This window comes from Zootoca vivipara, chromosome 1 (genome assembly GCF_963506605.1).
Source record: "Zootoca vivipara chromosome 1, rZooViv1.1, whole genome shotgun sequence".
NCBI lineage: Eukaryota > Metazoa > Chordata > Lepidosauria > Squamata > Lacertidae > Zootoca > Zootoca vivipara.
In genome coordinates, this window is record NC_083276.1 from 87,213,452 (window position 1) to 87,240,783 (window position 27,332).

A 27,332-nucleotide genomic window follows, 5' to 3' on the forward strand; every position below is an offset into this window, starting at 1 on the left:
GAGCGTCTCAGCAGGATGATTGCATTATGTATGCCAGGTAGTGTTAAACATTGCAGCTGGGGCAGCAACCTCATGACCAAACACCACTGGGAATTAGAAGGTAGCATCGGGGTGGTGGGGGAGCTTAGTCTCTCACAGTACATGAATATTAGCTTGCAGAGCAGTGAATCAAGATGTATACAAAATGGTAATGTTTGCCCTCCATGATGAATGGAGGCACTGATTTTGTGCACACTCCCGGACTGGATAGTACAACCTGAGGCAATATAAAATGTCACATTACTACCAGCAGCATAGCCAGGGATATGTGTATATATAAACTGTGTGCTAAAAATATCCCAAGTTTTGGGCCACACTATAGCCTAACATCCAAGCCAAGAGGAGCTGAATTCTGCTGTCCGTACATCACTTATGCAGAGCAGGAACATGTTGCGTGGGTTTTCTTTTTCTGTAGCATTTCCTCAGAGGCTACCATTAGGGGTAAAGAGTAACACACCGTGTCATACCTTTGCTTCCTAACTATTGGAAACTCTTTACAGCACCCTCTGCCTCTTTTGATTTCATCAGTTGATTTCATCATTCAGTTCCTATTTTTCCACAGCCCAAAGAGTCAGGAACATGTTGCTGCTGTTGTTGTTAAGGAAATAAAAGTCGAGAGATCTCAGAGAGCTGAACTCTGTGGCAAATAGCGAGACTGTATCGTATGATCACAAGGATAGCTCAGTTGGTTCGAGTGTGGTGCTGATTAACACCAAGGTCGCAGGTTCGAGCGTCGTAAGGGACAGCTGTATATTCCTGCATTGCAGGGGGTTGGACGAGATGAACCTTGGGGTCCCTCCCAACTCTTATGATTCCAAGAATCCCAGAACACACTGGTGCCCTTCTTAAAACCGTACAGGAGCTTCGTGGGAGGTGTTTTGCCATGGGTTCTCCCTATGTGCCCCCTAGCATTTAAAAGGCTGCAATCACATATGATCAACCTTGGAAAGACCCATGTGATCAAGGGTCTCCATGCAAGGAGGGCTGACAAGGACTGCCTCAGCCCTTCTATCCCAGCCCAATCATCCAGAGGATCCCTGTTAGTTGTCTCTCTGTGTTACAGAGCCCTGACCAACCTCAGCTAAATGTCGGGCATTTACAGTACTGTGATTAGTCCCACAATATAAAGCAGAGATTCTACAGGCATCCTTGGGCATCTCTTGAGGACTTTTTAATACAGAGGAGACGATTGCAGCTGTATAATTTTTATCTTTGATTAGCCAGCTGCCTTAAAGACTATCTGTTTTTTTCAATACAGTAGTTCAAGGAGCTACTCATTGGTGCTTTTTTTCATAAGTATAGTGGGTGTAGATTTCTATCCAGTGTTTGAACTTTGTTTTGAGGCTATAAATCAAAGTTCCTCCTGAGAAGAGGTTGAATTTGATCAACTTAAGTTTGCAATTTTACTGGAACAGGTAGAATCTCCATGGAAATTGGGCATGTAACTAACCTCCTATGATTCTTCTAAGAAAGAAATGGTAGGAAACTGTCTTAAAGCATAAATATTTGCAAAGAGCTCTCAACAGTTCTTCTTCCCAGCCCAGACCTGTCTAAAAAGTATATTCAGAAGACAAAAAAAATCCTTGTTACATTATCCCCTTGTATCTTCATATCCGTTAATCAAAGATGATGCAAGCCAGTTATTTCAAATCGTTTGATATTGAGTGACCCAAGCTGCCTCTATACCAAGTGTGTTGTGTCTTTGGGCCTTGGGCAAATAACCATTGGGTCATAACACTTTGATCCTTTCTGGCAAATGTTCAACAGCCTCGAGACAGTATGACTACAGACGAAGTGAGGTGTGCTAGAATGCTTTCTATGATGCTTTGGGATGAAAAGGAGTCGGGTGTGGGTTTGGGGGCAGAACCTGCAAAGCTACCGTAAGCAAGAACTGCAAGCATTATGTGGCAGAGAGACCCCTTGACTTATATCCCACATGTGTCAGAAGGTGAAAGCCATTGTGTCAGCTGAGCCCTGCCTGATGTCCTCATTTGTTTTTTCTTCTGCTTTCTTGACCTTTTGCAGACCCCCTGCCAACAGGAATTAGATCAAGTCTTGGAACGCATCTCAACCATGCGCCTGCCAGATGAACGGGGTCCGTTGGAGCACCTCTATTCCCTAAATATCCCAAACTGCGACAAGCAAGGCCTTTACAATCTCAAACAGGCAAGTGCAGAGGGTGCTTGGGGCCAGGGTCCTTCAGACAGCTGTCATTTGAGGGATCACCAGTGCTGATCAAGGTATGCAGGGCGGTTCAGCCGGTTCTGGTTTTTGCAGGTCAGCATACCTAAACAGAGATCAGCATGGGCAGCTTGGTAGGACTCTGGGTAGGTTTGAATACCTTTTGAATAGCCTTTCAGAACTGGGCGAAAAGGCCATCTGGTTCTGTCTAGGGCAGGGGTCAGGAAACTTTTTCAGCAGGGGGCTGGTCCACTGTCCCTCAGACCTTGTGGGGGCCTGGACTATATTTTGAAAAAAATATGAATGAATTCCTATGCCCCACAATTAACCCAGAGATGCATTTTAAATAAAAGGACACATTCTACTCACATAAAAACACCAGGCAGGCCCCACAAATAACCCAGAGATGCATTTTAAATAAAAGGACACATTCTACTCATGTAAAAACATGCTGATTCCCGCATCCGGCCCCCAGGCCTTAGTTTGGGAACCCCTGGTCTAGGGAGATGCTCTCCAGCAGCCAACACAGCACTCTTCAGGACCTAAAATTCCCATAATCCATGCCCATTGGCCATGTTGGCTGAGGGTGATGGGGTTAGGAGTCCCAACAGCATTTGGAGGGTACCACATTGGCCACTGCTGCTCTTAATGCTCATGGGGAAATCATAATGGTGCGAGTGAAAGCCCCACTTTTCCTGTTGTTCGTTTGCCAAGTGGCAGAAACCGCCTGCTTTCCTCCAACCAGTCTTACACTCCCCAAGGATGTACTGTATCTGGAATACAGAACGGTTGAATGAATCCTAAATCTGGTAGATAAATCTACCAGTCTTCCTTTGAGCTTATGTGCCACTCAACAACAAGCATATTTCACTTGCAAACCTTGTTCTGAAACCCAGGGTCCATTCATGAGCAGGAATGTAATAAGAGTTCAGTCGACATCTTGGTTGAGGTTTATCAGGGGGTGGGAGGTCGGGACGCCGAGCAGGCCTTAGGAAGCCTTGTGGCAATGATTCTACGTAATCATTTGGGCATGGGTCTGTGACAACAATGGCGACCTTCTGAAGGTAATGGGGCTCTCCTGGTCAGCAGACAAGAGCTGCATTTCTAGGTTAGCAGCTGACCTTGTACCACATCCCATGTTCAATCCAGAGCCTCAACTTTTGGTTGGAGATAAAGCACACCAAAAATATGCCCATCAATTCTTGGAAAGCAAATGCGCCTAATGGCATTTGAGGGGACTTCAGCTCCCAAAGTTTTGAGTTTGCAGGCACTGCTGTATGGATCAAGCTCTAAGGGAGAAAAGGGCTTTCTGGACCCTGCATCCTGCTGACCCATGCAATAAGGCATAAGAGCAGCAGCAGCTCCCAGGAACATGGAGCCAGGAGTATACTTCTGGTCAGCGGCGGAGGAAGCTGCTTGGGCACCTGGGGCGGTGCGCAGGGTGAGGGCGGGGCCTCTGGAGTCTGCTTGCCTCCTCCCACTCAGCCACCCTATAGCTGGGGGGGGGGAGGCAGCAAGCGGACCGTTTGGGCAGTGCGAAGCCTGCGCATGCTCAAGCCACCGTATACGGTATCTCCCAGAAGAGATGCGTGGCTCGGGTGCACTCCAGGCCCCACGGTGAGTGCCACCCGGCATTTTGTCACCCCCCTCAGTGGTGACACCCGGGGCGGCCTGCATCCACCGCACCCCCGTTTCTGGTCCCATCTGGTGTCTCTTGGCGGGAGCACCTGTTATTCTCTAAAGCATGCATCCCCAAACTGCAGCCCTCCAGATGTTTGGGCCTACAACTCCCATGATCCCTAGCTAACAGGACCAGTGGTCGGGGAAGATGGGAATTGTAGTCCAAAACATCTGGAGGGCCGAAGTTTGGGGATGCCTGCTCTAAAGGTTGACTTGGCAGATGTATCTCTCTGCTTTTTCCCTTTCTAAGGCTAGCAAGCATAATTTATTATTATTATTATTAGTCCTGCTGGACAAGCTGGGTGTGGACCCAAATGTAGGGTGTGGTTGCTTTGATGCAACTTTCCCCCTTTGGGGGAGATGAAAGCGGCAACCTTGATTCCCCCAAGGTTCTAATTACCTTGCAAGGCCCACACCCCACAGCTGTGGCTAATCCCCCTTAAATGAATTAGTTCCCTAAAGGGATTTAGCTGTGCTGAGTGAATCTTGCTCTTCACATTGCCTTGTCTTGCACCAACATTTTCCATTGACTCAGGAAGCAGGCAGGTACATACATAGTTCAGACCTGTACAGCCCTTGCCCGTCATGTTCATCCCTGCCGCAAAGAGAAAAAGAAAAACAGTATTGCCTGAAGTTTGGTTGCTCACACGGGTATTACAGACACACGTATTTATACCGTGTTTCCCCCTTTTTAAGGCGTAGCCATAAAGTAAGCCATGGCAGGATTTTTAAACATTTGCTAAACATAAGACATACCCCGAAAATAAGACATACCTCCATGCCATGTGGAGAGAGACCGCCGAGCGCCCCAACCAGCCAGTGGGACTCAGAACGCTGGCTGCAGCAGCAGCAGGAGGAAGCCTGCCGGCTCGGTGCCTGGAGCCAGCTGCTGCAGCGACGAGCGCGCAGAGCACCCGAGCCAGCGGTCTTGCCTCCGCCTGGCCCGACCGAGGAGACCTGCCTCCCCGCCTCCCAGAACCAGTGGCTGCAGCATGGAGCGCGTCGAGCGCTCCGCAGGACCCAACGCTTGTAGTGCTCTGTCGGGCCGGGCGGAGCGCCTGAGCCAGCGGCCTCCGCCTGGCCCGGCCAAGGAGACCTGCCTCCCCACCGCCCAGATCCGGTGGCTGCAGCGTGGAGCGCATTGAGCGCTCCGCAAGACCAAGCGCTTGGAGCGCTCTGTCGGGCTGGGCGGAGCGCCTGAGCCAGCGGCCTCCGCCTGGCCCGGCCAAGGAGACCTGCCTCCCCACCGCTCAGATCCGGCGGCTGCAGCGTGGAACGCATTGAGCGCTCTGCAAGACCGAGCGCTTGGAGCGCTCTGTCGGGCCGGGCGGAGCGCCTGAGCCAGTGGCCTCCGCCTGGCCGGCCGAGGAGACCTCCCTCCCCACCGCCCAGATCCGGCGGCTGCAGCGTCGGGCGCTCCGCAGGACCGAGCGCTTGGAGCGCTCTGTCGCGCCGGGCGGAGCGCCTGAGCCAGCGGCCTCCGCCTGGCCCGGCCATGGAGACCTGACTCCCTGCCGCCCAGATACGGCGGCTGCAGCGTGGAGCGCGTTAAGCGCTCCGCAAGACCAAGCGCTTGGAGCGCTCTGTCGGCCGGGCGGAGTGCCCGAGCCAGCGGTCTCCGCCTGACCCAGCCGAGGAGACCTGCCTCCCCGCCGCCCAGAACCGGCGCAGCGCCAAGCGCTTGGAGCGCCCTGCCAGGCCGGGCGGACCACCTAAGCCAGTTTTTCTTCTTTTTTTCTTCCCTTTTTGTAATGTACAGAAATGCAAACTATAGCTTATCATCATCATTAATTAATGTACAGAAATGTAATGTACAGAAATGCAAACTATATCTTATCATCATCAGGTAATTAAAAAAAAAAGACACCCCACCGAAAATAAGACACCCTGTGTTTTTTTGAGAAAAAAAAGTTGTAAGACGGTGTCTTAAAAAAGGGGAAACACGGTAGATGCCTTGTTCATTTGCTTTCTATTACTGGTTCAAGAGCTAGGATAGTCAAATCCTTCTTAGCAATGAATCTGCAAAGGACCTTCAGGACAAGTCCCAGTCTCTGAGTCTCAGTTCCCTTATGCATTAAATTGAAATGTCAGAGGCCTGTAAGTTGTCCTAGCCAATGAGTATAAGAATGGCTCATCGTTTTTTGCATTCCATACGCTGAGATCTTTCTGTGGCCTCAACCTTGTTACATATGCATTAGCTCCACTGCTAAACACTTTACTGCTTTTGAAATGTCAAGTGCTAATCACATAACTCCCCACTGTTGTCACATTTTTGCAGTTTATGCATGGTAGCATGTGAAAAGAGTGATCTTTGCTAAAATATACTGTTAGCGGAGTTTTTCTTTTTCAGGTCACTCTTTCCCACTCCTTTCCATGAAGCTCCCCCTCCCTCGTTCCTTTGCCACACACGTTCCTCTCCTGTTTCCCACCAGGAAACTGGTATTGCAGCTGCTTTTTAGGAAAGCCAATTTAAACCTTACATGTGGTCAGGGCCGTAGCTAGGGGGTGGTGAGGTGGGCCCCCACCAGGGGTGCAGGCGATGGGGGGGTGGGCGCAAAATCTGCTTTAAAATAGGTCCATAAATATAAATATTGATTGCCTCATAAGAAATGGTTTTTAATAGAGGGTGAATTGAGTGGGTAGGGTGGGGTTGGAGGAGAGGCAGAAAGAAGAGCTAATTTGCCCCTAGCTAGGGGGCACAATCTGGATGGTTCTGCCAGGGGTGCAAGATCACCTAGCTACGGCTCTGCATTATCATATGGTGAAATCTGTGGACACTCCAGGATCCCCGACGCTTATGAATCCTAGCCATGAGTTAAATCCACTGTAGAAGTAATGGGTGGGTGGGTGCAGAAGAAGTGTATCTCTTGCACACCTGTTCCTATATACCACTTGCACCAGATATGAGGAAGCCCCTACTGCAGTAGAACATTTGCATCATCTCAGACTTTCCCTAAATATGATGTTGGTCTCTTTTAAAAAAAAACACCACAAGAGGTGCTTGTATATTTTGATGGGATGTATAATGGTGTTACAGTGAAACTTCAATGCTCTCACTGCACGACAGTTGCAGGCAGCGATTTCCCTTGCATTCTTGCAGCACCTCCAGCCCATTGGTGCTGCTCTTAGAGGTGAATGGTGTAAACTGCTTCTTCCCTTCCCTGTCTGCGAAGGAAGGAAGTCGAGAACGTTGTTTTCCATGTGCTCCATTTCAGGTAGTCATGCCTAAGCCAATGGTCTCTTCTTCTCTCTCTCTTCTCCAACTTTAGTGTAAGATGTCGGTGAATGGCCAGCGAGGAGAATGCTGGTGCGTTAACCCCAACACTGGGAAAATCATCCAGGGGTCGCCCACTGTCCGCGGAGATCCTGAGTGCCACCTCTTCTACCCTGTGCATGAGCAAGAGGACCGGGGAGCACATGCTTTGCATGTGCAATAGACGGACGTGTTCTCTCTCTCTCTTTCTCTCACTCGCTGGCAGGCAGGCAGCTTGGCCTCTCGTCTCAGCGCTGGATTTTACATGGGTTTCGATGCATCTTATTTTTATCTCTCTCTCTCTTTTCTTGGAAGGTCCAGAAGCCCTTTTGTGGGCTTCGTGTGCCTCCCAGTTGCTTACCTTTAAATCCTTGGGGAAGAATTGCAAAGGGGCTTGGTGGCAGGGGTGGGGACGGGGACTGGTTTCTAAACCTTAAAAATAATCTTTTGCCTAAGAGGTTTCACGATTATTAGACCACTTGTAGCCTTGCAGCAAACAAGCAGGAGAAACAAGGGAGCTGAACTTCCCTCTTGGCCGTTGAATTTCTTACCCAGGCCTCTCCAAAGAACCCGGGGGATCATGGTGGATGGGAGAATAATTGCCCCAGCCCCCACCTGCCATACACACACACCAAAGACCAAAGATTGTAAATACTGCATGTTGCCTGCTACACACAGCCCTGACAACCCGTTCCCCTGTTATTGTGTGGGTTGTAGCATATATTGAGGGGGTGAAGAGAATCCTTGTCCAGCACATAACTCAGCTGGAATGCTACACAAAAAGCATATAGAGTGGGAGGGAGCTACTTCCTGACACCAATTTCTTCCACAAAGCACTGCACTTGACACAGAAGTTCAACCCCTCCTCTTTCCCTGCCCTGGGAGCCTTATTCTTTAAGAATTTTGCACCTCTGGGCAACTTTCTCTTAGGTAGGACCTTGTATTGCATTCAGTCTTGATGCATCCTAAGAAACACTAATACACAGAAAATGTCAACGCTAGGCAGTCAACTCTTTCAGATAAGGTTATAACGAGAGTTAAACTCAAAAGCAGGGAAGAGAGGGGTCAAAAATTGGGGGAAGAAGCTTAAATTCAGTTGTTGTTATTCCCCCTCCCCCAAGAAGCCAAAACCCATTTAAAACCCACATTTTAAGCTGCTGCCAATGTCCCTCCTTCCTTTTGCTTGGGACCCAAGTGAGCAATGCAATAGGTAAACAACACTTTATACAGTGTGCGGTAATCCCCCGAAATGCAGACTGAGAAGATGATGGACACACATGCATATATACACATGGACAGAATAATAATTAATATCTGGGAGCTGGGGTGATGTGGTGTTGAATATGACGTTCCCAATAATAGATTGTGCTTCTCTGATATTGTTTCAGACACTCTTGATTTGGCTTTTGTGTGGATCATGCAAATGCTGAAAACTGATTTAGCAGCTGCATGAACAATTAGATTTTCTTTTATTATATATACCAATTCATATTTACAGGACAACTGCTAGGTTCATCTACTTAGTATAATCATTGGAGGTTGGGTGCTTTTGTTTTTCTGAAATACAGTATTTTGAGGGGGGGAACCCAAGCAACATAGTTTCCCCCCCCCCTTTCTGCAAATGTCCTGAGTGTGCAGCAAGTGCTTTACTTTACCACCACGTTTTCACAAGTGGAGCAATTTCCTTGTCCTAACCGCCATCTTGGAAGAGAAGTGTCTTGAACCATTATGCAGCAGTTAGTAATCGGAGGTGGTTTCAACTACTTTTATTCTTCCCTCTCCTCTCCATTGTGAAAATGAGGTGGTAAATGAACAGTGTGAAAACGCCACCACACACCACCCTAAAATAAATGACTCATAGAGATTGACTTTCTTAGTTGGGTTCTTTCTCCCCCAAGGCAGAGATCAGATGGAAGAAATGAGGTGAAATTTAAATGTGTAATGCAAAAGAGTGCGAGCAGTCGTTGAGTAGTTTGCTGGATAGAGAAAACAGTGGTGGTGCGGCAAAATGCTAGGTAAGTGTTTGTGGAATGAGGGTGCCTGCTCTGTGAGGGAGTACAGAACAAGGGCAACGATGCAAGTGGTTATGACGGAAACAGATCCCAAGTACACTGGAGACTTTTTAGGAGTGGACATTGTTCAATGACCATCCCATTAGACCATTTGGATAAAAAATATGGCACATTCTAGCCTGCTGCGATGATGGATGGATGAAAATGAAGAGTGTTAATGTGGTGGTGAGATTACCTTTTTTAGTACCAGGCAATTTTGCCTGGCATTTCCCGAACCCATAGGCTCATAAAACAGAAAGTGTTATTGTTTTTGGGATTCCCCACACAGCAAAAGGGGGGGAAGGGGGGGGAGAATAATTACTGCTTCCCATTTTCAATCTATTTAGCACCCATGAACATTAGTGTTAGTGCCTTGATGGGGAACATCAGCTGCCCCTCAGACTTACCTTTAGCTACCTTTAGGTTCTTTTTAAGTACAAACCTAGAACTGTGGTGCATTCAGCATCAATGAGGACATCAAAGCACCTCCAAGTTCTGGGGGCATAAATATGTGTTTCTTTTTTTGTTGGGTTTTCCCCCCTCTGAGAGGCATCCAGATTCCATACTGCAACACCTAGTGATTATAAGGGGGCAGGTGGTGCTCTTTGTGGTTGATACACATTGAAGAGGAATTTGAACATCACAAGCATCAACTCACAACTGAAATTTGTACTCCTGTTTAGAAATCACAATGCTTTTTTCTATTTTGTTTTGATTGCTAAATTGTGAGAAAGTTGGAATAAATGAAATGGGATGCCAAACAAAACATGTGTCGCCCTGCAGTTTATTGTATTGTGTGTGGCCCAGGGTGAGAGCATCAGCATTCACCTGGTGAGCCAGCTTAATGATACAGTGGTACCTTGGTTCTCAAACTTAATCCATTCCAGAAGTCTGTTCCAAAACCAAAGTTTTCCAAAAACCATAGAATCATAGAGTTGGAAGAGACCACAAGGGCCATCCAGTCCAACCCCCTGCCAAGCAGGAAACACCATCAAAGCTTTCTTGACATATGCCTGTCAAGCCGCTGCTTAAAGACCTCCAAAGAAGGAGACTCCACCACACTCCTTGGTAGCAAATTCCACTGCCAAACAGCTCTTGCTGTCAGGAAGTTCTTCCTAATGTTTAGGTGGAATTTTCTTTATTGTAGTTTGAATCCATTGCTCCGTGTTTGCTTCTCTGGAGCAGCAGAAAACAACCTTTCTCCCTCCTCTATATGACATCCTTTTATGTATTTGAACATGGCTATCATATCACCCCTATCAACCAAGGTGCGCTTTCCCATTGAAAGTAATGCAAAATGGATTAATCCGTTCCAGACTTTTGAAAACAACCCCTAAAACAGCAATTTAACATGAATTTTACTTTCTAACGAGACCATTGATCCATAAAATGAAAGCAATAACCAATGTACTGCAGCCACACAATCAATCAATCAGTAGCTGAACTAGGTTCCACACAGTCACAAAAACAAAACAAAGAGCCGAAAATACAAAAAATGGAAAAAGCAAAGACAGACAGACCTCAGTGTGACACTCAAATTGGAAGCGTAACACTCAAAACAGAGCATGTTCAGCTTCCGAAAAAAGTTCGTAAACTGGAACATTTACTTCAGGGTTTGCAGTGTTAGGGTTCCAAGTTGTTTGAGTACCAAGGCGTTTGAGAACCAAGGTACCACTGTAAATTACAAACGCTGCTCTCATTAGGCATCACTGCACATCTTCAGCTGTTGATCCTATTTGTCTGCTCAGAAAGGGGAGATGTTCATGACCAGCTTTTTATGTATCTGTATGAGTTAGCATCCACACAACTGGAGTGTGAGACTTTGCTCCCAGGTGCAAACACTTTCCTGATTGGTAGGACTGTCAGAGACAGTCTTGGTAAGGTAAATCTCCCTTGAAAAATGGTGGACATCTCCTCAAATACAGCAGCATCTGTCCAGAAAAGACCAGGCACATCCTGACACATACATTTGAAAGTGCATCACAAAAATGTAGCAAGGTAAATAAAATGAAGGGGATTGATTGAACTTCAAGCTAAAATTCCACTGCCGAAATGGAAATAGCCTCTTTGGGGAAGCCATGTACACACACAAAAAAAACAACCCAGGCCAAATATGTATTGAGCCTCTTTCAGCATCTTTCCATTTCCTGGGGGCTAAGGACAACTAGGTAACTACAGAAGGAGTTGCATGCTCTTGAATAAAGTTGTCTCAGCTCATTTATAAAATGAAAAGGCAAGATCAATAGAACAGTGGCCAGGGAGGGAAATGGAACTAGTGGAACTGCAGCTCCCACATGAGGCCATTTGTAAAACTGAAGCTCAAGTATCACAGCAACCCAGCAGAGAAGAGATGTGTTTGTTATTTCCCATATAAATGCAATATTCCCCATGCATGCTTTTAATTTAGTTCTTACAAACTTATTATTGATATACTATTATTCTGTGGTCAGTGACGGAGCAGGACTACGTGTTACTTGTGCCAAAATGCCCTCACCGTATTAGGCAAATATTTTCTTGTGGTTGAATAGAATGTTGGACTTAAACGTAGAGTTCGTTTTCTGCAGGGTATGGAGGGGAGTCCTGGATGGGTTGTTCCTCCCACTTGCTCCACTGAGCAGGATCAGTCAGATTCTGTTTCTAATTCCAAAGTGCACTACAGCTTTAAACAAAACAAAAACTACAGTACCACCTTGCAGCACAATAAATAGAAAAATAACCATGTAATGGAAGAGATGAGAAGAAATGACAAAGTTGGCTCCAATCTAGGACAAACCTCTTCAATGATAACTCCATCTCGCCCTATACTGTAAGTTCCCAATTAGCTAATTACTGAGGACCCCCTATTTTTTCAAAAGCCAAACCACAGGTACCCCCTACTCTTGGAAATTTTGATAATTCTATAGTAGTTGCCTGTGCAAAGCTGTTTTTTGAAGAAAATGTGGGGTAGCCCATAATAAGCAATGGGTTTTAGGTATACTATAAAAAAAACCTGGCGCGCTCTGCTCCATGGGGTCACGAAGAGTTGGACACGACTAAACTACAACAAACAAACAAAACAGACCATAAAATTCATTATATTACCATGCAAAAAAGACAGTAATCCAGTTGGGAGGCAGACATTTTATTAATGTATAGTACAAGTGAACAAATTATGTCTAGCAGCTACTAAATGATGATGATGATACTTACTTACTTACTTACTTACTTACTTACTTACTTACTTACTTCCTAGCCACACATCTGTCTGGGGGTTGTCCCAGCCACTGAGCGGCTCCTAACAAAATGTTCAAAACACACTAAACCTAAATGTGATGGGAGAAATCATGCTTCTTTTTGTCTTGAACAATCTCTTCCACATCTGGTTCAATATTTCCTACTTTTATTCTCAAATCTGGTTCAACATCAGGCCAATTTCTATGCTTGTTCATATAACAAAATGTTGAAAATGTTTGTTCACAAAGAGATGTGGAACAAAAGGGAACTAGATGTTTCAAAGCTAGATGTTCAGCTAACTTCTTATAATCAGCAAAAACTTTCACCCAAAATTGGTCCACTCTACATTCTTTGATTTCAATGAACCATCACAAGTCATGTCAAGAAGTGCATCTTGCTTTTCTGTAGATGAGCCGTTAGTTGTACATCACCACATTCAAAAGGATTCCTTATCCGAAGGTTTTCAGGATTTGGCGCAGGGAAGTAATCTAAATCATGCAGGTGCTTAGTAATGTAATGTTTTCCTTCTGGTATCAATTCGTCGTCAGTGGCCTCCAGAAATTTCTCCAGTGTTGGGATGTTAGTGAGGCTTCCTTCGACTTGGCTTCCTCAAAACCATAGTTTTTTAATCACTGCCTCAATCTTATCTTCAATGCAAAAAATATTCATATCGCTACCTTGAAGACTTGGTGTTGAGGGTGTTAAGTATGTGAAAACATCTGCTAAGTAGGCTACAGTAGCCCTTTCGAGGACTCGGAAATCCTTAAGACTGCAGTAATAGCCACAAAGAGCAGTTTCCAGCCCTGATCCCTCAGGCTATAATTTGTATGGGCTAGAGGGGCGATTTGGCGTCTTCCACATGTGCTGGTCCCAGTTGAAAACATTTACGCACTGTGGGAGGTATCAACAGAATGGCTCATCGCAATAATCTCAAAATGGACTCGGACCCTTTTGTTCCATGACTGAATGGGAGAACGGCCACTTGCCTCTTTCAAGATACTAGGTTTCAGGCCCTGATCTCCCCTTAACATTTGCATTTAAGAAAATTTCAGCTTCCTCCTGCACCACATCACCTTCCGGGTTCCCTCATATATGCACGTGCAAGATCTACCAGAAGCCAAGATGGCGATCTCTATCCTCCCATAACAATACTATGCTCCTCTGCCAGATGTGAACCCACCATTACAAGACCATGGCCCTGCTTAAGAGCTGTGCAGTGGAACCTCGAGTTACAGACATAATCCGTCCCGGAAGCACGTCCGCAACTCAAAGTGTTCGCATCCAGAATTGCCACGTCTGCTCATCATGCACACAGCACGATTTAGTGCTTCTGCGCATGCACCAAGCGTAATTTAGTGCTTCTGCACATGCGTGAGCAGTGAAACGCAGAAATAACCCGTTCTGGTACTTTCGGGTTGCTGCGGGACACAAGACGAAAACATGCAAAAGTTCCTTTGCTGGAAAATATCCACTACTGCATTGAGACTTTCCATCTTAAAGGTAAAGGGACCCCTGATCATTAGGTCCAGTCGCAGACGACTCTGCGGTTGCAGCGCTCATCTCGCTTTACTGGCCGAGGGAGCTGGCGTACAGCTTCCGGGTCATGTGGCCGGCATGACAAAGCCGTTTCTGGCAAACCAGAGCAGCGCACGGAAATGCCATTTACCTTCCCGCCAGAGCGGTACCTATTTATCTACTTGCACTTTGACGTGCTTTTGAACTGCTAGGTTGGCAGGAGCAGGGACCGAGCAACAGGAGCTCACCCAGTCGCGGGGATTCGAACCACTGACCTTCTGATCAGCAAGCCCTAGGCTCTGTGGTTTAACCCACAGCGCCACCCGTGTCCCCCTTTCCATCTTACTTATGGTACTTCTAAAAGAAAGGAAATGCCTGATAAAACTACCTTCTAAACAACATTGTTTAGGAGATGTGCTCAGTATCTTGAGATTCAAGAGAAAAGAACATACCAGATTTTTTTAAAAAATGATTTGAATAGACATCAAATTTTAAAAAAATTATTTCAGACAAAAACAATCGTTGACGTATATGGTACAGATTTTATGAGTTTTTGTTATATTCCAAGTTAAAGTTTCAATATGGCAATAATGTTTAGCCAAGATTTCGGCATTGCATGGGGTTGGACCATTGAGTCCCGTTCAACTCTACAAAAATATGATTCCCGAATGCTTTGAACTCAGCCAATTATGTGTGTGAAAAGTGTCTCACTCACTGCACTGGCAAAATACTGGCATCCCATTAGAAAAGTGTGAAAAATGCAGGGCAGAGAAATCTTCACTCCCAATTTTTCCACTCCTGCTGGGGATCAGGATTTAGCAAAAGTGCCCCTCTACCAGTGTGGAAGGCCCTGCTGTGCCCACCAGGCGCAGTGAAGACACATTACCTCTGGGCAAAGCTATTTTGGGCGGCACACGGAACAGAGCAATGCTGGTGCTAGATCCACTGATGAAAAGGTAGCCCAACTCTTGGAGACAGCTGATTTCTGCCCTGATGCCAAAGCAGCCTGGAGCTGGTGGAACAAAACCACCCACCCATTCACTGCCCCAGTCAGGAGGGAATCTGCTGCTCCTCGTCCTTCCAATTAGGATTGCTCCGTTTTCTGAAAATAGAACTCTACAACTATTCATGAGGCCTTAACAGCATTTTCTGTTCTGTACCTTAGCTCCAATTATATTTGGAAGAGTACAGATCACATGCTGGCAAAAATATCAGTTAAGTGGGATCAATTTCAATGTGAGTGATTATGTGCTTAACTCTCCCACCAAAATCAGCATGACTTACAAGCACTTCATTCTGCATGCTTTAATTTGTTCATTATACTTTTATTGGGATGTTACTGCTTGACAAATATGTCAACATTCTATTTTAACTTGACCTGATTTGGAATCCACATGTATAGCACATTATTGCTACTCTTACATAAACCAACTGAGATTAGGTGCAGAAAGGGAAAAAGCAAGATCAAAAAGGTACACTGCCTGATGGGACTGTTCTTGCACAAAACACCCAACAGGGTTCAATGTTCACAGCCACCTTTAATTGACAATAAGGACATGAACTGTAGAGGAAGAGTAACAGTGGAACAAAAATATGCTTCTACTGGTCTTTTAACTCCTTCAGTCTTCTGATGGCAGATTTCACTGTCACCGCTGAAGTGGTGCTGGAAGAAACAAAAAGTATCACTATTACTTCAAATGAGACAATTAGCAGTTTCTGTAATAAGCTTTTAAACTTTTTTTTTTAGAACAAGAGTCAGCTAAATGAAATGTTTAATAGAACATACAAAATGTTGGGGTTTTTCTTCTTTAGATAAATAATAATAATAATGTATTATTTTTACTCTGCCCATCTGGCTGGATTTCCCCAGCCACTCTGGGCGACTTCCAACAAAATATTAAAAATACAAAAAAAATCAGACATTGCTGCCTTCAGATGTCTTCTAAAAGTCAGATACCTGTAGTTGTTTATTTCCTTGACATCTGATGGGAGGGTTTTCCACAGGGTGGATTTGATTTAAATCAATCTGATTTAAATCACGATTTAAATCACGATTTAAATCACTAGTCAGTAAGGCTTGATTTAAATCATAGTTTTCTACATAAAGACTAATTATTCCTGGTATAACTTTAATATGCAAGTAGATGAAGATTTTTAGAATAACAACTTTTCATATTAGTTTTTTATCCCCAGTTTAATGGGTTATTCATATTTGGACAACTTAAAAATAATCATTACCTTAATAATAACAATTTAAATAGATTTATTGAACTGAAACAATAACATTACAGCATATGTTATTTGCTTAAACAAACATCCATGTTTGTTAACTAATTTGGCTAAACAAAATAATATATTTTAAGAAACTTAGACTGTCAGCCCAGCCTACACATGAAAAACTTAAATACTGTCCACTCCAAACAATCAGAAAAATATTGTTTCTATTCTATTCACTGAACTTCTTGAAACTTAGCACTGAAGGGGTTGTTTCTGTATTCATAGGTTTGTAGAACAATAGGATTAAGGTCTTTTTCTCAACTCTGTTCATGTTATAACATTTTTGCTGTGAAGAAGAGGCATGTGATCTCTGTTGAGTCAAATTCAGTTTTGAGAACTGCAAAAGTAAACCAAGCATCTGTGATAATATCTTGTAGGGTTAGGGTTAGAAAATGCCCAATAATCTTACAAAAACCTCTGGAAGAGCATGACATTGTGAATGGATTAATGGAATTTATTTACCCAAAAAAATAAACATATACAACCTTATTCTACATAATTAAAAAACTAATCTTTATTTCATGATGGAATAACCTTTGGATGGTAATATATTTTCCTCAAAAAGCATTTTATTTAAAAAAATCCAATTTAAATAAAAAAAATCGATTTAAATCAAAAAAATCCGATTTAAATAAAAAAAATCCGATTTTTTTGATTTTTTTAAAAAAATCATTGATTTTTATCCACCCTGGTTTTCCACAGGGCAGGCGCCACTACCGAGAAGGAGCAATCATGAGGACTGCCCCCATCCCTTGCATCAAGTATTTTTTAAACACATACAGTCAAACCTCTTCTTACGTCCGCCTCTGCTTGTGTCCATTTCACCCAACGTCTGCAGCAAACCTGGAAGTAACCGGCAGGTTTGCTGCCGTCCGCACATGCGCAGAAGCGGCAATTGCCGCCCATGCCTGCACACAATGGCACCTCTCCCAGCGTTTCGACCTCCGGAACGGATTATGGTCGCAGGTAGAGGTTTGACTGTACATGTTTGATAATTACATTGCTAATGTCTCTATTTCAGGGATGTCCAATAGGTCAATGGCGATCTACTGGTCAATGGCAGGGGTAAATCACGGTTGACCCCCCCCCCGAAAAAAGCTCAACAACTGACTTCCTAAAAAAAAGCTCAACAACTTTTATCAATTCAATGGGTAGGTCACTGCCAGTTGTTTTTTTTAATAGTGGGAGTAGATCGCAGTCTCTTGTAGGCTGGACATCCCTGCTCTATTTAAATAACTTCTACCTTCCCTTTCACTCCCAAACACTGATCACTGTGAAGTTGAAGAGAAAATGTTTGATATACAACCATGAACCGTTTTTCAAGGGGATTAGACAAATGAATTAGAGAAGACTACCTAGTCATTGCAGCTATGTACTATCTCCTGTGTCAAGAGGAAGCATGCCTCTGAATACCAGCTCTGGGAGTCAAGAGCAGGAATGCACTTCTACACGTCCTGTTTGAGTGTATCATAAGGTTCAGGTTAACCACACCACTGCAAAAGCAGAATCCTGGACTAGATGGGTCCTTGATCTGATTCAGCTGGGTTCTTCTTAATTTACTTTCCACCAGCATACCAAACTCCACACAGCACCCACCACAGATGAAAATGGAATATTCCCCCCTAGGTGCGCATACCCCTCAACCAATATAATTTCTCTTACTTGTATGTCCAGGCGCCACCAGCTACTGTTTTCATACAAGAGCCACAGTGCCAAATACCCACAGCTTTCCTCTTCATTTTGGTCTGTAAAAAAACACACAAAAGCTACTTACTTCCCCAGGGAGCATCCAGCATACCATGGCACTTCCATCAAAATGCATCTCAGTATCTAGTCAACATTTTAAACCAGGGGTAGGCAACCTAAGGCCCGTGGACCGGATGTGGCCCAATCACCTTCTCAATCCGGCCCACGGACGGTCCAGGATTCAGTGTGCTTTTACGCAAGTAGAATGTGTGCTTTTATTTAAAATGCATCTCTGGGTTATTTGTGGGGCATAGGAATTCATTCATTCCCCCCCCCTCAAAAAATATAGTCCGGCCAACCACATGGTCTGAGGGATGGTGGACTGACCCACAGCTGAAAAAAGTTGCTGACCCGTTTTAAACACACAACAGTGTTAAAAAAAAGTGATGATAATGCATGTTTTTAACCCTACACACATGAATTTGCATAGAATCAGGTCTGAGCAAATGTAAGCTCAGGACCACACACCAAGAAACGCCACAACATGTTCTGAAACAGCAAGCACATATTGGGAGAACTGTTTAGCCCCATGGATTCTCTACTACAGTATGTACTTCCACAGGGGGTCAGTCCTATCCTTCCCCCATTTAACATCTACCTGAAATGGTGGTGTGGTCACTCAAGAGTTTTGTAGACTGCTGTTGTTACGATGCAGCTCTACTTCTCTTCATCGTCAGCAGCTGAGGCCATGAATGTGCTGAATCGGTGCCTGGCACCATTCAGATAACAAAAACTACTATAGAGTCCCTTTCAACTCTACAATTCTATGAAAATTTTCAAAAGTAGGGGGCTCATGGCTTAATTAATAAAAAAAACAGTGAGTCCACGGTCTACAGTACTTGGCTAACCACTGATCTACCTCATTTGTGGCACTCTAGATGCTGTTGGACTATCATTCCCACCATCTCTAACCATTGGCCATGCCAGATGGGGCTGAATACTGTTGAAACTACAACACCTGGAGGGCCACAGGTTCTTCATACCTACTCTATACTCTCATGAATTTGATTGCACATGGTGGTTACTTTCAAGCCTCTTTAAGTTGATTATTACAAAGAATACTATGCCTGAGCAGTTTAGTTAGCATAAGAGGCAAAAGGTAAACTATGACTATTAAGTGGAGTTTTGAAAAAAAAAAATGAAATTATGGACTGGGAGCTCTGCAGCAACAGAGGGTGCACTTACCTTGCCACAGAAGGAGCAAGTATATTTAGCATGCTGGCTAATTTCAATCTTCTTCACCATTTTCCTCAAGGAAGCTCCGTATCGGGTGCCATATTTACCCACAATCCCAACCTTCTTGGTTCGTTTGGCCTATTACCATTAGAAAAAAAAAGAAGCACATTAAATTTTCATTTCTGGCAAAGTTATTTGCAACTATACCCACACTTACAACAATTAACAGCCTGACTCTAGGCATGTTTACTCAGAAGACACGGTGAACTCAGAAAAACACAAATTCCAAGTTAAAGCCATTTATTACCGGTTCTCCAGTGTAGCCGTGACTAACAACTTGTAATAGATACTGAACTGGCATAGAGACCAGGTAACCAGGAGCAGAGGGCTGGCGACCCCTTTGCTATATTCATTTTTAATACGTGTGCATGCATTGCAGCATCAGTCCTAAACTGGTGGGTCAGGACCTACCAGGCCCATGCAGAGCATAGCTTTCAAGAGGACCCGAAAACCCAGGGATTCCTTAGCCACCTTCTGCAGCAAATGCTGAAGACCAGGCACCCTCAAATTCGGCCCTCCAGCTGCTTTGGGACTACAATTCCCATAATCCCTGACCACTGGTCCTGTTAGCTAGGGATGATGGGAGTTGTAGTCCCAAAACAGCTGGAGGGCCGAGTTTAGGGATGCCTGATTAAGACGAAGGCGACAACCCCTCTCTACTTCCCATCGTTGAATTTAAACTGGAGGAAGAGGAGGGAAAGGAAAACACTCTCCAGCTGGCCACCGCGCTAAGTCAAGCGAGGCCTCACAGCAGCAGCAACAGAGCACAAGCAAGGGAATCCAGCCCGCCGCCGCCACCATCCCTCTCCCCCGCCTCCAGCCCGCAAGCAGCAAGCGCCCCTTCCACCAAGCCGACTTCCCCAAGCGCCGGTACCGATCAAAACTGCTCCCAATGCTCGGCTGCCTGGATTAGCCTGCCCCCATGTTTCCCACTCCCGGCGATCCCGTGCGGGAGAGGCGAGCGACGGAGAGGATGGCGGCGGATAAAACCCAAGTAGCAAAGGAAAGGAGCGGTTGCTCACCATCTTGTTACCGCTGCAGGCCCCAGGGAGAGAGAAGGAAGTGCCCTCTGCGCACGCGCAATGCCCCACCCGGCCAGGAAGGGAAAAAAAATTCAGAGCGTGACGCAACCATTGAGACCACGGAAGCGACTGTCTGCACGCCAGGAGGTACTGCGACTCTATGGTCAAGACTTCCTCGTCTCTCTAGCTTTTCGGTTGCCTCGAATAGAGAGTAGCAGCCGCCGTAGAAGACGCGAGAACTAGCCTGAAGTCACCTGACCCTCCAGTCTGAAGTCACCTGACCCTCCAGCCTGAAGTCACCTGACCCTCCAGCGACGTCGACGGAGAGGTTGCTCGCGCCGCAGCGTCTCCCCCGCCGATTCTCCCCGGGCGCGGCCTTCTGTCGCCGGGCGTGTGATGCCAAACGCAGCCATGAAGAAGAAGGTTCTCCTGATGGGCAAGAGCGGCTCTGGCAAAACCAGCATGAGGTCCATCATTTTCGCCAACTACATCGCCCGCGACACCCGCCGACTGGGCGCCACAATCGACGTGGAGCACTCGCACGTCCGCTTCCTGGGTAATCTGGTCCTCAACCTCTGGGACTGCGGCGGCCAGGACACCTTCATGGAGAACTACTTCACCAGCCAGAGGGACAACATCTTCCGCAACGTCGAGGTCCTGATTTACGTCTTCGATGTCGAGAGTCGGGAGCTTGAGAAGGACATGCACTACTACCAGTCGTGCCTGGAGGCCATCTTGCAGAACTCGCCCGATGCCAAAGTCTTCTGCCTGGTTCACAAGATGGACTTGGTCCAGGAGGATCAGCGCGATGTGATTTTCAGGGAGAGGGAGGAGGATTTGAAGCGGCTCTCGCGCCCGTTGGAGTGCGCCTGCTTCCGGACCTCCATCTGGGATGAAACTCTCTACAAGGCGTGGTCCAGCATAGTCTACCAGCTGATCCCCAACGTTCAGCAACTGGAGACTAACCTGAGGAATTTTGCGCAGATCATTGAAGCTGACGAGGTCCTTCTTTTCGAGCGGGCGACTTTCCTGGTGATTTCCCACTATCAGTGCAAAGAGCAGCGCGACATCCACCGATTTGAGAAAATCAGCAATATCATCAAGCAATTCAAACTGAGCTGCAGCAAACTGGCTGCCTCCTTCCAGAGCATGGAGGTGCGCAATTCGAATTTCGCCGCCTTCATTGACATCTTCACCTCCAACACCTACGTGATGGTCGTCATGTCCGACCCTTCCATACCTTCCGCTGCCACCCTGATCAACATCCGCAACGCTCGCAAGCACTTTGAGAAGCTGGAGAGGGTGGATGGGCCCAAGCACAGCCTCCTCATGCGCTGAGCGCGCTGGGGCGGCTGCTCCTGCCCAGGGAAGCTCAGCCAACACGGGAAAAGGGCGCAACCTCCAGGCCTATAACTCTGGAAATGGCAATTAAATTTGGAATGTTATGAGATAATAAATGCACGTCCTGTACGTCAATAAAAGAAGACGACGACGTGACAACTCTGAACGACTTACAGTAACTGCATCCTTCTTATGGCACAGTACAGTAACTCCCTTTGGATGCTAATCTTGCATTGTGACATAATATGGTGCATAATAGAAAGTAAGCCACTGTACTAGGGGAGGTCAGAGTCAAAAAGCTGGGACACTGGGAATGAATAAATAATATGAAATGGCAACGTGCTATATTCTTTTTTAATATGTGTGCATGCATTGCAGCATCAGTCCTGAACTGGTGGGTCAGGACCTACCAGGTCTATGCAGAGCTTGTCTGAGGGTCAGGGCGTGAGTCTTGTTAGAATAAAGTTACAAACTCAAAACAAAAAAAAAACAGCTGGTCCCTGGTGGGGGGCCCCAGCCCGCTTAACCCTCCAAGCTCCAGGGCAAGTGTAACCAGGGTGCCCTCGCTCCTGTACAGTCCTGGGACTTACCACGAGGTAATGGTCTGATGCAAGACAGGTCACAACAGCAGCATTACTACAGAAATAAGTGGGTTTTTTTTTAAAAAAAAAAACATAAGAAATGGGTGCCCATATGCATGCTTGAGTTAAAAGTAGCTCCTGAAGACGACCGCCTTAAAGTATCCACAGGGCAGTTTAGCATCCGGATAAATGAATGCCTTTGGGCAGCTTTGGCAGGAATAGGCAGTTGTGATGCACACAAATATTTGTTACAGTCAAACTGGGCTGCTGTATTGAGCTGCCTCCAAAGAACATCCAGAAATGTCAGCTGGCACAAAATGCAGCTCCAATCATGCTAAGCAGAACCTGTTGTATGGAGTATAATTCCACTTTTATACCAGTTTCACCATTAATTATCTGCTATAATCCCAAATCTTAACCTGCAAACATAAATGAAAGGCCCAAAGAACTCTCCCTTTGAAGGCAATTTCCCAATTCAAGCACCATTACCAAAAAGGTCCTGTCTCCACAGCTATCCTGCTGCACGTCATATGGTGGGATGAGGACAGAGAGAAGGGCCTTGGAAAATTAGCTGCAAATGGGAATATTTCTATGGGAGAATGAGGTTTTAAATTAAAGTCATATACAATAAAGGTTAATTTCAAAATGTTTTATTATTTTGTGTCCTTCAATCAAAGTGAAATCGCCTGGAGGAAACAAAGAAAATCCTTGAATAGAGATCCACTGAGTCCTGCCTGTGCAGACAACCTGATTCTGCAGCTGACTCAGTTCAGTGAATGGTAAACGAAGGTAGCTTGGTGGAAGGGTACATGAATTGCACGCAAAAAGGTCCCCTGTTCAATTCCCACCATCTCCAGGTGGGGCAAGGAAAGACAACTGCCCAAACCCTAGCTGCTGCCAAGTCAGTTGTAGACGATACACCGAGCAGACCAGTGCTTTGATTCTGTATAAGGGAGCTTCCTATTTTCTAAACCAAGTTATGCAGGGAGACCAGAATCAACGTAGGCTCGCTATTCAAATTAGTCAGTGCAGAAGCTCCATCCTTACCCAAGTGTGAGCAAATCCCATGCCTATATAGATGTGGCCTGGACTTGTGCTTTGGTGCTTGTAAGAAAAAGCTTGTTGGGCTTGAGTAAAAGCAAGGATGTTAAATGACAGAGGATGGGTGGAAAAGCAAAGTATGCTCTGCAGGTTGCCTGTTGTCTACCTGGAATAGAATCTGAAGGTTGCCAAGTCTTTCTCCCCACAAGGAATTACCCACCATCTATGATAAGGGTGGAAAACCTGTGGCCCTCCAGATGTTGTTGGACTCCAGCTCTCATCAGCCCCAACCAGTATGGCCAATGGTCATGGATTATGGGAGCTGCAGTCCAGCATCTCCTGGAGGACCATGGGTTTCTCACCCTTAGGTAAAGGTAAAGGACCCCTGGACGGTTAAGTCCAGTCAAAGGCGACTGAGGTTGTGGCACTCATCTCACTTTCAGGCTGAGGGAGCCGGCATTTGTCCACAAACAGCTTTCCGAGTTGTGGCCAGCATGACTAAACCACTTCTGGAGCAATGGAACACTGACGGAAGCCAGAGCACACAGAAAATGCTGTTTACCTTCTCTCCACAGCAGTACCGTACCTATTTACTTGCCCTGGTGTGCTTTCAAATTGCTAGGTTGGCAGAAGCTGGAACAGAGCAACAGAAGCTTATCCTGTTGCGTGGATTCAAACCACCGACCTTCTCACCCTGAACCTCTAACAAGTCATATCTGGTTCTAGTTTATTGTAACTTACGGATTCAAGGAAAACAAACAATTAAAGCATGCCTCCTTTTTCAGTACCACTGTGCAAACAAAACATTCATTTTATAAAATGTAACCAGAAGTGTTACCTTTCTCATAGAATTTTACAGGCCTGCCCTCAAAACAGGCACCCCACAGTTCTTTCTAGCAGCTTCTTGCTTAATTATTTAAATCTGTCCCACGAGAATAGAATTGTTGAAAGCCTCTAAACTCGCCAAACAGGATTTATTTGCTGCATGAGGAGGAGTATTCCATCTCTCAAGAAATCCTGTGGAGAGGTATTAAACGCAGAGCTGCAGCAAAGATTCAAGCAGTAAAATTCATCTGTATCACTGCAGATTTTATTGGAGTGTGGGTAGAGTCACAGATTCTTGATTTCCCAGCTAGAGAAGTAATAAAAAGAAGGCAGCTAAAGCTGTTCAAGTCAGCAAACAAGCTAACCCATCTTAAAAATAAATATTTAACAATCAAAGCAATTTTCACTGATTTTTTTTGGCCCTCCTTTAAATACAATCTTAGTTAACAAAAAAAGCGCATCATTTTCTGAGTTTACTGTCTGCAAAAATATTCATCAACACGCCGTTTCTTGCACAGACTTGATTCCGTTTCACTCGATGGAGTCTGTGGTCCAGAACCTTCACATGCATCAACTATTTCCACAAGCAGGGCTTCATCCATATCATCTGCATCCTCCGAGAAGGTCCTCTGGAAAAGGTTTAAGATGGTCTGCTGATTTGTGTCCTGCTAGGAAATTAAAGAGGGATGTCACTGGCAAGCAGACAAAAGAGCTCTGCTAGTCAACAGAACAGACTAAGAAGACAGTCAATAGAGAACAGATGGAGGAGACATGGAGGTATCCCCCAAGATAATAAGATGCAGACTAGACCATCAGCCTGCTTTCCTCTCCCTGCTATTTGAGTGGTAAAGAGAAATGGGGCACATTGAAATAGGAGGATCTCTGAAGAGCAAAGGATGGAGCTTCTCCATCAAAGTCATTGCAGTGAGTGACACCATCCGATAGGTGCCTTTGATTCAAGTATGGCTGCTGTCCACAGAAGGAATCAGAACATGGTAAGTCATGCTTGGAGATGCCTGAATAATTGCTTTTTTATTCTTTTATTGCAGGGGTGGGGAATCTGTGGCCCTCCAGATGCTGTTAGATGCCTACCGTATCAGCACCTGCCAGCATCAGTAATGGGAATGATGGGAACTCTAATCCAACAACACCTGGAGGGCCTCATGTTTCCTACCCCAACTTTATTGCACGAAAGACCATGCATGTTGGAGAGAAACTAAGTGCCTCCAGGAATTTAGGTAAAGGTAAAGGGACCCCTGACCATCAGGTCCAGTCGTGACTGACTCTGGGGTTGCGGCGCTCATCTCGGGTTATTGGCCGAGGGAGCCAGCGTACAGCTTCCGGGTCATGTGGCCAGCATGACAAAGCCGCTTCTGGCAAACCAGAGCAGCACACGGAAATGCTGTTTACCTTCCCGCTGTAGCGGTATCTATTTATCTACTTGCACTTCGACGTGCTTTCGAACTGCTAGGTTGGCAGGAGCTGGGACCGAGCAATGGGAGATCACCCCGTCGCAGGGATTCGAACTGCCAACCTTCTGATCGGCAAGCCCTAGGCTCAGTGGTTTAACCCACAGCGCCACCTGCGTCCCACTCCAGGAATTTAGTTTAATGTTAAAAGTTACCTTGTAGAAGAAGTAATCTGTAGCTTCGGCTGTCTCAGAGAACTTTGCTTCAGACAGGCCAGCTTCCCCTAAGACTCTGATCTTCTCTTGAATCATTGGCCTAGTGGAGAATACAGGCATTACAATTACAAAGAAGATTCTTTGAAGCAAGCATCTTTCTTAGTGAAAGCACTATAAGCATTGAACTACTCAGCCAGTAAGCAGAGGACATCACAGATGAGAATTTTTTTCATTACTTTGCTGCACACTATTTGCATATATACTGTCTTTTCAGATTTCTATGTGAAGACGTCAAAGGTCTGCATTTTAAATTCCACCTCCCAAATAAAAACAATTCCTTCACAATGAATTTGGGATATTTTGCTTGGAAGTGGAGGAACGTGGGAAACATTAAGGAGTAACAGGGATATCAGGAAAGAAGATTCATACAAGCATTTGTGCTGCCCAGCAAAGTCCATCCTCTGCCTCTGTGGTTTCAAAACACTGCTATATAGACACACCTCCCCTTCTAGCCTAGGAGGACTGGGAACTTGCGCCTATAGAAAATACCAAGAGCTCTGGGAAAATAGCAGTTTGGTGTATTACTGCAGCTGTGCATATCCCTAAAGTTAAAAACTAATTCCCATTAGTTGGCTGCCAACATAGGCTTAGCAAGACGGCAAGACTGGATCCCTGCTGAGAGTGGTGGGGGAGAGAGGGGAGAATCCTGCAGGGAAATATTGTTTTGAAAATGAATGGAACACCCCACCCCACCCCCACACCATTTGGAAAGACAACACTGGGGAAACTGTTGGGGTCTGCATGCACAGCCAAAGTATTCAGATGACCATCAGTGCCAGGTGAACAAGCTTCACTTCACTCCCCTCCACCCCAGCACAATCTGAAGGGGAGAGAGTAAGGCAGGAATGAGGAACCTCTGGGCCCTCCAGATGTTGCTGGACTCCAACTTCCATCAGCCCCAGCTAGCATGGCCAATAGTGAGGGATCATGGGAATTGGAGTCCAAGAATGGAGGGCCATGAATTCTTTACTCCTGTTGTAAGGAATACAAGCAAAGCCTGTGTTCTACTTAGTCAGCTCCTGAAACTCTAATTTCATGCAAGTCAGGGTGTGGTATGATAATGCAACCTGAGAAGTTTTCTGATTAGAGACAGAAAGAAAGAACAAACAACATTATCTGAAAATACGCTGTGTGTATGTCTGAATTTTTGAACATGCACAGGCTGAGAGCTGGGAGCAGAGAAAAGAAACATGAATACATGCTTAGAACAACAACAACAACAACAAGGTAGTGGGTAGATTTCAGCAAAGATTAAATTATTATAGTCGAAAGCCGTGAAAATTTCTGAGACTGGGGGTGAAAAGTTAACACATAAGATAGGCAACAGACTATAAAGGAGAAATGAAAGTCAGTGAAACCCAGATGGTGCAAAGTTGTAAATGAAAGGAAGATGGACAGATTTTACAGCTAGGGGATCCAGAAAGGGAATAACATAAGGTCTGTGTGTGGATGAAGACGATATAGAAAGTGCCCAAGTTGGGACACTAGCAATTAACAGTGCAAGCTTATAAGTGTAAGAGTAAGTCCCATTGAGTGTGCAGGATTGCAGCCTATTCAACAAGGAGGAAAAAATGTGCAACTAATTAAAAAGAAAATAATTGGTTTTGAAGTAAAAGTGTTGTGAAAATATTTAAACATTCTGCATTA

The 27,332-nt window shown here is 45.4% G+C and overlaps 4 protein-coding genes across 7 annotated transcripts in view; 2 read left to right on the top strand and 2 right to left on the bottom strand.

Annotated features, from left to right (window-relative positions):
• The window catches only part of IGFBP2 (insulin like growth factor binding protein 2), a 57,126-nt gene extending 47,076 nt beyond the window's left edge, over positions 1-10,050 (top strand). The window contains exons 3-4 of one of the 2 annotated variants that reach the window (XM_035128175.2): positions 2,065-2,205; positions 7,170-10,050. In XM_035128175.2, coding sequence (XP_034984066.1) covers positions 2,065-2,205; positions 7,170-7,337 — 309 coding nt within the window. In that variant the 3' untranslated portion in view covers positions 7,338-10,050. The remainder of the gene's footprint in view (positions 1-2,064; positions 2,206-7,169) is intronic. The other variant, XM_060278475.1, reaches the window with a different exon arrangement.
• Positions 10,051-15,450: 5,400 nt separating this feature from the next.
• RPL37A (ribosomal protein L37a) lies at positions 15,451-20,369 on the bottom strand. The gene is made up of 4 exons (XM_035128202.2): positions 20,214-20,369; positions 19,141-19,269; positions 17,872-17,954; positions 15,451-15,595 (listed from the first exon to the last, which is right to left on the bottom strand). The coding sequence occupies exons 1-4, from the start codon at positions 20,214-20,216 to the stop codon at positions 15,532-15,534; spliced, it is 279 nt and encodes a 92-aa protein (XP_034984093.1). The 5' UTR covers positions 20,217-20,369; the 3' UTR covers positions 15,451-15,531.
• A 64-nt stretch (positions 20,370-20,433) lies between these two features.
• LOC118091321 (ras-related GTP-binding protein A) lies at positions 20,434-21,892 on the top strand. The gene has a single exon (XM_035128188.2). The coding sequence runs from the start codon at positions 20,610-20,612 to the stop codon at positions 21,549-21,551; it is 942 nt and encodes a 313-aa protein (XP_034984079.1). The 5' UTR covers positions 20,434-20,609; the 3' UTR covers positions 21,552-21,892.
• Positions 21,893-24,248: 2,356 nt separating this feature from the next.
• The window catches only part of SMARCAL1 (SWI/SNF related, matrix associated, actin dependent regulator of chromatin, subfamily a like 1), a 43,783-nt gene continuing 40,699 nt past the window's right edge, over positions 24,249-27,332 (bottom strand). For 2 of the 3 annotated variants that reach the window (XM_035128216.2, XM_035128221.2), the window contains exons 17-18: positions 25,626-25,725; positions 24,249-24,669 (exon numbers count right to left, since the gene is read on the bottom strand). In XM_035128216.2, coding sequence (XP_034984107.2) covers positions 24,475-24,669; positions 25,626-25,725 — 295 coding nt within the window. In that variant the 3' untranslated portion in view covers positions 24,249-24,474. The remainder of the gene's footprint in view (positions 24,670-25,625; positions 25,726-27,332) is intronic. The other variant, XM_060278457.1, reaches the window with a different exon arrangement.